Source organism: Rhodnius prolixus, unplaced genomic scaffold, assembly GCF_049639745.1.
Source record: "Rhodnius prolixus isolate KJV_2025 unplaced genomic scaffold, Rpr scaffold_16, whole genome shotgun sequence".
Taxonomy (NCBI): domain Eukaryota; kingdom Metazoa; phylum Arthropoda; class Insecta; order Hemiptera; family Reduviidae; genus Rhodnius; species Rhodnius prolixus.
Genome location: NW_027411616.1, coordinates 1,473,974 through 1,488,930, shown reverse-complemented (window position 1 = coordinate 1,488,930; position 14,957 = coordinate 1,473,974). Strand labels below are relative to the sequence as shown.

General features: G+C 36.4%; 1 protein-coding gene across 2 annotated transcripts in view; it reads right to left on the bottom strand.

The window, feature by feature from the left end:
• The window catches only part of Rat1 (5'-3' exoribonuclease 2 Rat1), a 139,269-nt gene that overhangs the window by 121,593 nt on the left and 2,719 nt on the right, over positions 1-14,957 (bottom strand). For both annotated transcript variants that reach the window (XM_074134346.1, XM_074134345.1), the window contains exons 5-11: positions 14,576-14,749; positions 14,041-14,203; positions 11,731-11,889; positions 9,819-10,126; positions 7,808-7,987; positions 6,175-6,372; positions 4,220-4,327 (exon numbers count right to left, since the gene is read on the bottom strand). In XM_074134346.1, coding sequence (XP_073990447.1) covers positions 4,220-4,327; positions 6,175-6,372; positions 7,808-7,987; positions 9,819-10,126; positions 11,731-11,889; positions 14,041-14,203; positions 14,576-14,749 — 1,290 coding nt within the window. The remainder of the gene's footprint in view (positions 1-4,219; positions 4,328-6,174; positions 6,373-7,807; positions 7,988-9,818; positions 10,127-11,730; positions 11,890-14,040; positions 14,204-14,575; positions 14,750-14,957) is intronic.

Genomic DNA, 14,957 nt, shown 5'->3' with positions numbered 1-14,957 from the left:
AATACCTCTTAAGTTTTATTATATTTTTTAAACAATTATTGCAGGACGTGAAAGTGGCGAATTTCATACCAATGATACCATCTGGCCTACAAATAAAATGCATTGCGTCCAAAAAAATTATATTGAGGCTCCCTAAAGTATTTTATATTGGGTTCATAGAACATAATCGTCTGTAGTGTACAATTATGTGCGAATAGGTGTGTGCGTGAGAAGCTGGAGGTCGTCTACAGATGATTCCTTGAACCCAATGGTTACACACAACAACCTCTACATGCATGTGATTCGGAAAGACGATTTTATAACCTTATCATTAACAGACTTTAAAAAGTAGGCTGTGTAAGGAGTCTGGGAGGGGTAGAGGAAAGCAATGAGAAGAATGTGTGAGTAGAATTAGAGTTAAAGTTTTATATCGGGTAGGACAGGGGCCTACCTACCTGAGGCTTAGGTATATTGGAGTACCCGTCTTGAAATTAATATTCAAACCTCTGCTGAACGTACGTCAATTGTGAGAATGTTGGGATTGGTGTGTTGAAAGATTAGAATCTCCGAATCTCAACTATTTCCGAATAAATTTTTGAGTTTTCTAGAGACTGATTACAAGGATTTTCTTTAAACTGAGCCTAATAATTACTGCATTCACAAAAACCTTGATTGGCTTTGGTGAAGACTATACAATTTACCTAAACTAGATTCCTAATTACCAATTAGATGGAAATTTAAGTAACTAGTTGGATTCTTACCAAACTATTCAAGCAAATTAATGGGAGACTGCAGATACAAACTGCGAAATATATTATTCAGTATTTGGTGCAGCATCAAACAAAAGTAACAATAAACTCAGGATTTAAGGCAGCGTTTTCAGAATCTGAAGCTATTTTGAACAGTACAAATACAGAGCAAGCACAGAAACAGAATACAGGTTGCATGTTTTGCGCAAAAGCGTGTAATAGAAACAAGCAGTTGAAAAGCTTAGTGCAAAAACATGTACTACTTTTTGGTATACGAGTATGATAGTACTACTTCTAGCAACGCTTTGGTTAAAATTGTTTAAATAGAATGCTACTTTCTGAATGGATTATTCGTTAAAAATCCCTATTATGATCTCTAATACTTAAGACCTATCAATTTTTTGAAAGAATTTGACAAGAAAATTTATATTTTGGAGGTTATCCAAGAAACTATTTGAATTGCCAGTACATTAAAAAAAAAAAGAAAAAAAAAAGGCAACATTACTTTCCGAGGCCTCCAGTAAAATTCTTCTAAGTTTTGTTTATAACATCACAAACATTACCTTCCGCAAGCGTCCGCATGGACCTGGCAATATTTAAGAAAGAAGAAACACCACAAGTCGTTTACAGACAAAGACTTCTTGAACTTTTAAGCTTTTATAACGATTTCCGACCGATCTTCACAGACGGATCGAAGGTAAACGACGGAGTTGGAAGTGCTTTGTACACGGAGGGAGTCACCCTCAGTTGGACACTCCCGCATTTTGCAACCGTGTACACGGCTGAAATGTATGCTATTTGCCAGGCCATAGAGATCATCAAAGAAAATTATTGCACCAAAGCATTAATATTAACAGACTCCCTAAGTGCAATAATGGCTCTCCGGGATAGATTCTCGACAGACCCAATGGTCATAAAAATATACTATTTTTGTCTGAGTTAAGCGCAAATGGTCGAAAGGTTGTATTCGCCTGGGTGCCGGGCCATATTGGCGTGTCTGGCAACGAAAGGGCGGACGAGGCTGCAAAACAAGCAGCCTCTATAGCCACTAACCATACCATCCTTGTTCGATCCACTGACTTACAAATGTATATAAAAAATATTATTAATAAAAAGTGGCAAAGTCAGTGGGATAATGTATCTGAAAAACTTAAAGAATTTAAGCCATGTGTGCGAAATGCCAAAGTCGAGAACTACCCGCGGCATGAATCGGTAATTTTAACGAGGCTAAAGATTGGACATACACGTGTGACACATGGGTATCTCCTCATTGCCGAAAGAAGGCCGAGGTGCCCGCGATGCCGAGAAAGGCTGACAGTGTCGCACGTGTTGGAAGGGTGTTAGGCACTGCGAACTCAGAGGGAATCAACAGGCCTGCCACATGACAAACGCGCAATTCTTCGAGAGGGTTCTCCTTATGTAAGGAGGCTATTTGATTTCTTGAAAAATATAAATTATTATAATAAAATTATAATAGATTAGGTTAGCTTAGTTTAGAAATTTTAAAGGGGAAAGGAATATCGAGTACTTTCCCCTTGTATGACTGAGTAGTATGTCTGTGTTTAATAGAGTGAGTATATTTATTGCCATGAAAGTATTTATTAGCGTGAATGTATTTATTGGTATGAATGATTTTATCAGTATAAGTGTATTTATTGCGAGAATGTTGGTACGAATGTTAGATTTAGGCTTTTAATCCGGGGTTGAAAGAAATTTATAAAAGTATTTCAACCCCCCCTTAGGTTTAAATTCATTTAGGATTAGGTCACACTTTTAGAGTGTGCAGGAACATTTGTTAAAAGTACAGCACACTCCAGTTAGACTCTACGGAAATAGCCTCCTTACGATAGACTATATACTTGAAGCGGATATGTCATCATGATTATATATATTGTAACGAAGTTGACCTGGGCGAGAAGAAAGGCCTAGATTGTTCTAGGGGTTGAGTGACCAAAGTCGGTAACAGGCCACCACTGTGTAAAGAAAAGGCCGGTCTCTACCTGAGCCAGAAAAGAAAGGGGCTAGATTGTTGTAGGAGTTTAGTGTCCGTAGCCTGTAACGGTCCACCACTGCGTAAAAGCCAGCTAAGAGAAAGGCACCACCCCTAGTTGGGGTGGTGGCAGTATGTGTTTTCCCAGCTAGTGATTGACAGGTTTGAGGGAGGCAGACGGAGTTGGAGTGTGACAGAGAATTGGAGGAGGCGGCCCCAGTTGGGGTGGTGGCAGTATGTGTTTTCCCAGCTAGTGATTGACAGGTTTGAGGGAGGCAGACGGAGTTGGAGTGTGACAGAGAATTGGAGGAGGCGGCCCCAGTTGGGGTGGTGGCAGTATGTGTTTTCCTCAGCCAATGAGCGGCCGGTGGGCGTTAGACAGACGGAGTGGGGCAGTCGCAGTTAAAGGGGGGCAGACACAGCTGGAGAAGTGAGTTTTTAGTCAAGTTTAGAGTTAGTCTTTGAGAGACAGTTGGGAGAGACACTTTGGAAGTGACAGTTTTGAGAGAGTCAGTGTTGCGGAGTGCTTCAAAGTTAGCCAGTTAGGCGGTTAGTCAGTTAGTGAGTAGTGCTTTAATAGTGCGGTTGAGTCTAGCGCAATTCGGTGCAGTGCGGACCAGTGGTCAGTCATGGAACAGTTTTGTGGCGTTACGTAGTGAGTAAGTAACAGTAAACTGTTGGGACTGTTGTAAATGGTAACTGTAATGAATAGCGTTAGTTGTTAGTAAATGTTAATGTGCTAATAAATCAGGTTATTACTTACAAATTTAGCGAGTTTTATTATTTAATTAAACCCACATATTAAATTAACTAGTGGCAGGCATTAGTTATAGTTGTGAAGTTTTTAGTAAAAGGACAAAAACTTTACAATATGTTTAAATGAAGCTAAACCCAAATACAATACTTTGATTGATTCTTGACAAAATGTGAGTTTTGCAAAATATGAGTTTTGCAAAATATGAGTTTTGCAAAATATGAGTTTTGCAAAATATGAGTTTTGCAAAATATGAGTTTTGCAAAATGTGAGTAATGAATTAAGGGATGGTACCATCGGCGAAACCGCATTCCCCTCGTCGACCAGATCGATGTAAGAGGGGAGCGCGGTCCGTTATCCGATAGCCTAGGCTCCACCTTGCCTTGCTATGCAAGATATGTATGTGGCAGCCCGATAGACTAATAGGTACCATCCCAGCTCTAGTGGCCATTGAATAAGAAAAGAGAAAATGTGTGGTGGGCGCTAATGGCCATAGACGTCGATGCGCCGGCAAAAAAAAACATCACAAAATGTTCGTAAGTTATTGCATTACCAAAAAACTACCATAAACAATAATCCTTACGATAAGCAATAGCAATTAAAAATTATACATACATCATAAAGTTAAGCAAGAACAATAAAAAATTGTGTATATATACACAATTCAATATTCAATTTTCAATAACAATTTTTAATTGTTTTTGCTTATCGTGAGAATTATTGTCAAAATTAATACACTATACTTACAGGTTGAGAAAATTTTTCGAAACGTGGCGGTTTTTTGCCAATATTAATTATATCAGAGGCAAAAGGAGCGTAGTGATAAGGAAAGTACCACTTCCAAGAAGCACAACCCTAAAATCAGAAAATCAAATTTTTAAAAGAAGGAATGGTAACAAAAAAAAAAAAAAAAAAAAGCAAAAAGGAAAAAAGGGTATAATTGCAAAAGCAGCACTACAAAAATGGCAGACAGATTACAATAATGGTGATAAAGGTAGATTCTATAAAACTATGGCAGATCAGTTACCTAGACAACCATGGTTTAAGGGAACTGTCACTAATAAATGGGTTGTTACGACAATAAGCAGGCTGAGAGCGAACCACGCGGTGTGCGGATCGTATCTACACAGGATCAACAAAAGGTCCTCTCCTCTTTGCGTAGATTGCAATGAGGAGGAGGATTTCAAACATGTAATAATGATATGTCCACGTTATGTGGTAGGAAGGAAACGAATGTTTGACGATATATACAGGTATTTAGATGCACCATTTCGCTACGAAGACATTATATTCTCCACCAACATTTATGTGCTTAAGTCGATAGCAGAGCTAGCAATGAAATATGAATGTATTTAAAAGCTATAGCCGAATTAGAATGAATGGAAGAAAATGCTTAGAGAAGGATTACGTGATTTTAATTTTGGTTAAGCTATAAGGATGGCAGGAGCACAGAGTGCTGCTCCATCCATTAGCAGTAGTTTATGTAAATAGCAGTATATAGTAGAATGATGAATGTGTGAAGCGAATGCATTTGTAGGTAAGAATGGAAAAAAAAAAAAAAAGTTTGAAACAACTCCTTCTCACACAGCAAGCATTATTTCAGCTCTAATCATTTAAATTTTTTTTTTTTTTTTTAACAGTGCAAACATATGCGGCGGGAAAAGTAGATAAAAGTTTCTGGCTATGATAAATTAATTAGTGGGACTGAGTCATTACCAGGAAACTTTTCAAATTATTGTAGATAAGCGGCTAAGTCGCGATCTTGAAAATTTTAAAAAAACCAACACTTTATTTACTTAATCTAGAGATCAATATTCCAAGTTTAGAGAAAAGTGGTTAAGTCGTGTACTAGAAAATGACAAAAAAACACAGCATTTATTCTGTAAAGTAGCATATTCGTTTGACCGATTCCCAACAAACTAGTAATTCTACCGAAGATGTTACTACTACATACATTTTGTAAACGACGGAACATTAAATTGTGCTTAAATGGTACTAGAGAGGGAAGATTAGCATAGCATTTTGAGAAAATTAGGTTCCCAAATTGCTATTCTATTTCCGCTAATAGGGGACCTCAAAATATGCAAATCCTGTGAATTCGAAACTTTAAGTTCGAGATGAGAAAGTTAAAACTGGTACAATTTTCATGCAAACTTTGAATTTCGGATAAACGTTTTTTTGTCGTATATCCAAGAACACTGAATAAAACGATACTCGTGTTTAATACAGATATGTCTTGTCTGTCTTGAGTCCATGAACAGACCAGACAAAAGACACACCAACCCTGAAATGTAAAAGTATTACTTTCTAAACTAGCCCTGAAGATGACCTAGTCCCTAGGTCGAAAGCTCGGCAAAATAAATTTTACTCGACTGAAATGGCAATTATTTTTTCATCCTATTAAAAAATCGTATTTGTAAAGTCGCATTGCCATCGGATGACTGACCAAAACCTAATAGTCCAGTCTTCCGGGTAACGAAACATTGAATTTGCGTTCGATGTTCAGTTTTTTAGTTACGCTAACCACTCACAAAGTCATAGACTAGTTTCTGAAACCACTTTTTCGTACTCATGGGATGTACAAAAAGGGTTTTCCCGGTGAATACCTAAATTCAAAAAATCTGCACGAGTACAATACATTCTCTTTCGAGTATTAATAAAATAAAATAAAATACCAGCTGCAATAAAATACAAACACATACTTGATAGTAATATTTCAAGACCCAGCACAATCCTTTCGCATATTCCTTTCCAATTTTATACCTAGCACGAAGGTTGGTATCATCTAAACCAAATTTTGTTTTATAATAACGATTCTTATAATTCACTTCCCAAAGTCGTACATCGTCTATAGGTTCTGGATCATCTTTCGATATATCTTCAATTAGTTCTTGATGTGACTGAAAAAATAAAAATATATGTGAGACAGCTCACACTACAATCACAATTTGGACTATTTCATCCTTTATTCTTTCACCTAATTTATATAAGGTTAAAAAAAACACCCTAAACACAAAAATAAAGAACCCTTAATTTATTTAAGTGTGAAAATCTGGTGTGACTAGCACGACTTTCTTTCACGAGGGTCTAACACATAAATTTCTTAATAATATTATTAATCAAATAATATTTGAAGTCAGCTAGGCATAAAGCGAATTTGAAATTTGCTTCAGTTAGCATTAAAACGAAATACACTTACTTATCAGATCATCAACTTTTATTTACGCACATATAAGTTTAATGAAAGAAAGCTTGAAAACAGTTTATAAGCTCGTTTAATTAGCACAATTACAATTTATCAATTACAAATTTGTATCAGCTTTTAATGACCGCAAAATATTTATATTAAGGATTCAATTGGCGAGGAATCGGTCCAAAAAACAAAAAAAAACTCCGTCTTTTTGTCAACGTTTCGACAAATTTATTGCCTTCTTCAGGGCATGCGGATAGGTTGAGTTATAGAAAACTGTTTTTAAACTGGTGGTTTAAGAGCTTCCTTTAAGAGCTAAGGACCCTATGGAAGGTTTCTTGTCTTTGACCTGTTTGCTGCGCTGTTGAGTGAAGTTAAATATTGTCGCGACCAACCAACGATAAATGTTACAGAGTTGTTGAATGCGTTGCGAATGGTTGTGTTTACATCAGTCAAATTACGAGTTGCAAAAGAGCGGAGCGGAACACAAATGTCAAGTGGGAATCGCCAACATCTGAAGGATGTGATTAGTTTGTTAGTAAAGAAAAATAAGTAAAGTTAATAATCGCCTATTTTTTCAGGCGGGCTTAACGTCCAACTACCAATTAGGTATCGTGAACCGGGGGCGGAAGCACATATTTTACTATAAACATTTTTTTTTAACAAAAAAACAGTAACTATACGCGGGATTCGAACTGGGGATCACACATTACAAAGCCACGCTTCATAACCACTAGACCAACATCCGCCCCATAGTTTAATAATAATTAAGATAATATTCTTGATTGAAAGGATTCAACAGATCAACGTAAGCAAAACTTTTATAAACATATATAGTACTAAAAAATCTCTGCCCCTATAACTTTTTAATGAAAAAAAGGGGTAAACAGAACGACTATAAAAACACATCATAAAATAATTAATAAACAATAAGTAAAAAAAAATCAGAATAAACTACAATTATTATATAAAAGAATGAACTGCAGGAAGAGAAAGAAATTAAAAGTTGAAACTCCACGACTACTAAAAGAAGAAAAGAACTACTAGATGAGGCTCGAACAAGATATAAACTTGGCCCACATTTGTTTAAAAAAATTAAAAATTAAAAAAAAGTTAATTAGAAGTTTTAATAAATCAATACAAACCTTATGCTGGTTTTCTGGCAAATTTAGTTTCTCTTGGAGTTTTCTTCGGTGAGTTTTATCCCGAAATATTAGATCACCCCTGCGACGTTTTTTGAAAATTTCGTCTTCCGCTGTACCAAGATCGGTCAATATTAACTGAACTCTATCCAATTGCACGTCACCACTGTCGGTTATGAAACCCTAAAAATGACATCTTAAGCTGAATATTTAGCAATATAGTCTGCGATAGATATGGAAATGGCAATGTCATTTTTTTGGTCAAATTAAAGCTCAAAACTAGCTCATACCCGCCGTCTTCACCGTCTTAATGGGAGGTTCGACTTGTTAAAAATGTCAACCTGTAGGGTGAAAAAAAGAAACGGATCGGACAAAAAGTTCTAAACTCTTTTGCGCAAATCTGGTGGCTAAATGTAGAGTCGGGTCTCATCTGAGAAAATGACCCTAAACTAAATGAAACAATTTGAAAGTAGCACACAAACTATGGAACAATCTAGTTCATAATTCTCCCTTTTGCGGAACCAAATCTTACCTCACCCAATGTGCGTAAAACACTGCACAGAAATAGTAAGATAAAGTTAATGAAAACTAAATAAATATGTTATTTAAGAGGTCTAGAAGTTTTGCGTATAGATAATGGTTTGAGAGAGCGGCAATAGATTTCCCATCTGAACTGGCTACACTGAATTACACGGTTTATTTGCACAGTTCATTAAAATTACCTATATACCAAATATACAGGGCCCCGTACATACGCATACTACGTAGTTTTAATTATCTTCTTTTACTATATTTACACAATAATTTCGCTGTTTAACATTTCTAGGAACACACAAACACCATGTAAACTCCTTCACTCAGTCAGCTAATACACTGCCTTCTAATATAATCCTTCGCACACCTTTCCTTGAAAGGGCGCTCTCCTTCACTGGTGCATGGCTATGCGAGCATATCGGCACACCCTTTTTCATCATAAGAGAGGATCACCTCCTTCATAATGTGGGAGATAGTTTGTTTTTTAATTTGGCATTTTTACATTTTTTTTCCTGACTGCTATGAGTAACTTGCACTAAAGGTGTAAGGTGTGTGCTAACAAAATTGCACCACACAGAGAGAGTAAAGTTACAGGCTTAAAACTTAAAGTTCACTTACCAACCTGAGTAGTAAATGATTTCAATGGGAGGATAACAATTAAAAAAGCTGTTAAACAATGAATTGCGCCACCCTTTCCCCCAATCAAATATTGGGGCGTCACTAAGAACAACGTTATGTCATAAGGCCCCCGGACGTCCGGCATGGCATCAATGAAGAATGACTGTCTTAAGAAGTATCGTAATGTTAGCCTTCGGTCCAGATGAAAGGAGTAAAGACCCAACGACAGTCCACTATTCGTGAGAGCACCCTTGATTCATCCTGAAACCAATAACAACTTTTCTTGGCGTGGCGGGAATTCGGCGCTTTACTTTCCCAAAAAATTCTAGACAAAGGATGATCCCCTTATTGAATAAATTTCAACTCAAACTTAATTTATTTATTTTCTAATAAAACTTTTGCATCATGAACTTTTTTCTGACATTTTTCATCAAGTTGAAATTATTTGCTACTAAGTTTAGGTTAAATAAGCTGCGAAATTTCAAGCCGGCAACTTCACTTCGTCTGGATAAGCAGTTTAAATATGATAGTGTGGGTTGTTATGCAAAAGGATTTGCAGTAGTGAATTCAATGCCACGTTCCACGAGACCAGCAATCAATAATTTCTTCAATATAAAAAACGTCTTAGTTTTGGTGCCATTTAAAAATATCCGGTTTTTTCGTAAGTTCCCCATGTTTCTAATAGTTTTTTTTTTTATCTTGATTTTGATAGAACCTATTGGGAAGAGTAATCTACCCCTCCCTGAGAACGCCCAGGCTCCAGTATACTTAGACTTTCATTAAAATAAAGTGGCTTCGGTGCCGTGGGGTGTAAGTCTCGTCCCGTTTTCTAAACTAATCTAATCATAAAAATAATACTTACTCCTGTTCTAGAGACGGTGCTCTTATAAAGATTCACCAGCCTATCAATAGCTCCTTCACGAATTTCCAGAGAAGGAAGGTGGGGCAAAAAATCATTCCCCACGAAGAAACACATAAAAACCCAATCATCCAATGCCCGCTCAAAGTTATATTCGAATGGCAAATTCTCCATTTTCAATTCCTGCTCCAAATATTCCCGTAAAACATTGAGCCGTACGAAGATATACTTTGTTTGGGACGGAGGCAAATGATGGTCATTAGGATCTTCGCACTGATTTGGTAAGCCTTTGCACTCCTTTAACTCATGACCTAAAAATAACAAAAAATCTAATTTGAAACAAACACGTTTCTTTTACTGCAATTATTATAAATCTACTTTAAAAAAAAAAACTAAAATTAAATGAAGAAATGCAAAACACATAAATATTGGTGGTAAGATTACAGTTAGGTTCTAAGAATAATGATAAGATCTATATCGACAGAGAAAATCTTAACAAACTCAGAAATCTAATTTAGAAACCTTGACTTATTGTAATTAATGGAGAAATTATTAATAAAGAACGTTTGCTGATCGTCTCCATGCACATATAATTTGGTATTTGGAAGAAAAGCCTGATTGCAAAAAAACATCACACATCACTTTACTTTTAAAAATTTTCTTGAATTCAGAATTTGGAAAAAAAGTCAAAGTAATTCTGTTGAAGGAAGTGCGATTTACAGTTTACCCCTCAGAACCACACTAGAAGCATAGTTCTCTAAAAGATTTCTGTTTTAATTGTTTTAATATTTTAATTATATGTTATAGGTTACCAAGTTCAAACTAAACTCTTCATCTAGACAATTACGAATTGTTGAAAATGTGGTAAGGCCCACATGCTAAATAATATCGTTGATTTTATCTGTCGTAACACGTATGTTTTACCTTTTTCTGACTGATTTCGGATTTGCATCCATCATCAGAGATTGATTAGTTGATTCGTTTGGGTTGGAAATTCAGTATCCCTCACTACTCTTGCTGATTGAATGAGGGAGGTAGTTAAATGGTAGGTATGTATGTGTGGTTCCTAAAAATGGTAATAAACAGTGAAACCTCTGTGTAAAAATGGTAAAGATAATGAAAACTATATAGTATGTATTTATGGGGTGCATTTGTTGGGGTTCTTTTAATTAAACCGGACACACTCTTAAAAGTCATTTGGTACACTAAACTCAACACTGACTCTGCTGAACAAAACTCACTAAAGCACTCTTAAAAAATTAATATATTTATATTGCACGTACTTAATTATATGTATAAAATCTATAAAAATTATAAATTATTATTTTTCCTCGTACAAATGAACAGGGTAATCCAGTGTTAGTTTAAATTCGCGCCCCCTCGAATTAAGTGAAACTCCATCTTTACTATACTAAAGTATTATCTGTAAATAAAATAAATAAACCACTTAATACATACTATGTAGTTTTCAATCATTTTATTTTCCCATTTTTACACAAATTTGTAACTGTTTATTAACTTTTTAAGTAACACGTACACATGATGTAACCTCCTTCACGTTGTCAGAAAAGTGATTACAGAAAAGTAGTGGAAGTTAAATTTTCTATACCAAACTGATGTTTACACATCATAAATAATGATAAATAAACACTGATGATTAATGTAAATCCAAAAACGAACTGAAACAAAAAAAAAAAAAAAATGCTGGAAAGACGGATAGAATAACGCAACACTTTTAATATTCATTTTATCATTTCCCTCTTAGAACCCAGCTCAAATGAAGTTTCTTGGAAAAATGTTTCTATAAAAGTAATAAACCTTCACGTCAGCGTGTGTGTGTAATGTGGATACAAAGTTTAAAAAAAAAAAACTGCTGCAACAATTTTCGTATCTATTCATGTATCTAACAACTTACCTGTTTGGCCACAAATGTCACATCTTTTTGGCTGGTTCATTACGAATTCCTCACGAATTATAGTGAAGTGTGGTTCATGTGTGGCTAGGCCTAACATTATCAGGTCAGCGTCTGCTCCGCACAAACAATGATGAGTATTCGGATCGTAATCTGGAATACCTATAATAAAAATATTTTTATAAAAAATTATACAAAATAATTAAAAACATAAATATGTATGTACAGTACGCATATGTACTACTTCCGCATACAACAATGAAAAAATTTTTTTGAAACAGAATTGTGCTAAAAAGATAGTATACTTTAATGGCCACAACTCCAAAAACGCACCATAAATCATATTTCTTTAGGAAACATTTCAAACTAGAATTGTTGGGTCTATTATATATTATCTCAAAGTTCAAAAGAAAACTTCTGGGAACTGCTTAGATTATAGAATTCATTTATTATTGACTTTTTGTGGGTCAAGGGACATTTGTGCATAAGACACAACAACTAAATGGTGGGTACAATTGTAGATGAGGCAGTAACTCGAGCGAACTAAACGTTTAACTTCCTGTTTCCGGTATGAGATGTAAAAAGTACCTTTAGCCATAAATAGAGCACAGATTTTTACCTTTCTTCCCCTCTAAACAACTTTAATTGGATGAAGTGGCAAAGCTGGACAATGTGCCTTAGTTCAGTGAACTGCGCCTAAGCAAAAGACTGACCTCTACATTCTGCCGCCTCAGATTGATTTATGCAATTTTTGGCGCCTATCTCCACATGATCGGCATACAAGATTCTTATCTTAGGTTATCACGATCATTACGATATGTAATGTACCCAAAGTGGTGAACACTGTACACTCGAATTCCGAGGGAAAGAAAGTGACAGGGCATACAGCAAACGGCCTGCACTGCAATCTAGTAACGATCGATAGAAACTCAATAGCTAATAAAGTTTTGAAGATTTGGCAATTAGTGAACAAGGAAATTAATGCCACATTGTTCACTGTTCCAGTCAGGTTCACCTAGTGGTTCACGATCACCTTGAGGCACTGGGCTAATGTAGCCCAGGTAATGTAGCATTCCTGCGGTAGTGAGGGTCTGAGGTAGTGACCGTTATCCCCCACCTCACGCTGGAATTAACGTCTGCCGAGGGGGGTGCACTTAGGGGGAGTCTTATCTCCGCTCCTGTAGTGCATGGTCGCAGACGACTTACTTGAGATGCTAGACCTTCGGGGTTCTCGGTCCTGGGCTACTAAAATGGTATTTTTGTGGTGGTCAGGGGCAGGCACGAGACGATCTTTGCTGAGCTCATGCAGAAAGCTCTCAAGATAATAGAAAATTGGTGTAGAAGGATAGATCTTACTGTGAACCCCTCTAAGACTACTTCGGCCCTATTTACTAGGAGAAAGGACTCAGAGAGCTACAAAAAACTTCGAATTTTTGGCAAAACTCTGGTTGTGTCGGATGAGGTTAAGTATCTGAGCGTTGTTCTACACTCCAGACTCAAATGGAAAGCACATCTAGATAAACTTACACTAAGGGCAAAACAGGATCTTTGCGGTATTACTAGAACCTGTGAGAGAACATGGGGTTTTCGCCCCAAAATGACCCACTGGCTCTATACACGTACAGTCATACCAAGCATCACCAACGACATCAAGGCTCAACACAGGGTGCAGAGACTGGCTTGCCTGTTGGTTACAGGGGCCCTTAGCAGTGCTCCAACTCTCTGGGAATCACCATGGGTGCAGTTCGTGTGACTCTCAGAGACTGGATTTGGAGAGAACGTGAAAAGAAGTTGGTTATGTGTCCTGGGGTCAATCACAGTATACCTTGGCGTGTAACCAAAGAGCCAAAATGACTCTGTGCTGGCCAGAAATCAGATTACTCTGATCACAGGCCTATTCACGGGACATGGTAGGCTTCGTGGTGGGGCTTATTAGCTCGGAACCGTTGTGCAGATTGTGTCAGGAAGAGGACGACATGGTCTCTCATTTGTTGTTCCATTGTGTTGCAATCGAGTGGCTGCGCTAAGAAACCTTTGGATCTTTGAGGCCACAGGAAACAGTAGCGCAAAAGAACTAGTAGGGAAAGTCCTCAACCTCCTTAGTAGGAAAGGTTTTGTCTTCTAGATTCAAAGGGGAAGGCACAATAAGCCTCTTTTGGCTGTGGTGCCATAAAGCATAGGTCCCATCCCGCTATCTTTAATCTTAATCTTACACATTTTCTTCAAACACGGGAAGAAAATCTCAAACGTTAAACTTAAATTTTGAAGCGTGACTATTGAATTCTTTTGACTATGAAAAAAGATTTTACTTGCCTCTCTGTCTCCGGATGAAATCCATTATTTTGTGTTCCCCTTCACCCGGTACACTAGCGTCAGATAGAATAACTTTTAACCCCTTCCACCCAGGATCACTCATTAAGCGGTCGTGAATGTAATAATGCAAACATTCTGTCAGCCTGCTCATAAACCTTGTCCCCTAAGCAGAAACATCAAATATATATAATACATAACAATAGGATTAGATTTTTTTAAAAAACCTTGCGTTTCCTTATGTGCGATTATTGCTAGTTGATTAAAAATATTAAAGAAGTAATAATTACGATAAAAAAAACATACGGCTATTTAAAAGTACCAAATACCGAAATCATTTGATTGATTATTTTAAGATCATATGATATTATGAACTCAGTATTTGATACATTGTGGTTACAGATAGTTGGCATTTGACATGCATTGTTTGAGTAACTGAACGTTTTCTCTGAAATACTTGAAATGATTCATATATAAAAATAAATAAATAAAAACAAACTAAAAACCCATTAATTTTAAGAAAAAAAAAAATACTTACCGGAGTGATACAGTTACTATCGAAATGGAATGATTTGTCTTTTTCCCGAGGTAATTGCACTCCAAGTGATTCTAATTTATTTTTAATTAATATTATTTGCTCAACCTTTTCTTTAGTTTCCTTTGCAGCACGAAATCTTCTTGATCTTTGCTGATTCATTTTTGCACGCGGAGCCTAAAATTCAAATGTAATTTTTAAAGCAATAGTTCCATCAAATGAGAATGATTAACAATGATTTGAGGTTGGGTCTTATAGAAAAGTCACAAGACAGACACCGCACAAAAGCAAACAAGGAGACTAGACTGATCTAAAGTACGGTTGAATCAGCGCTACCCTCACACTTCATTGAACAAAATTTGATTACTGGTGTCAGCGCGTGAAC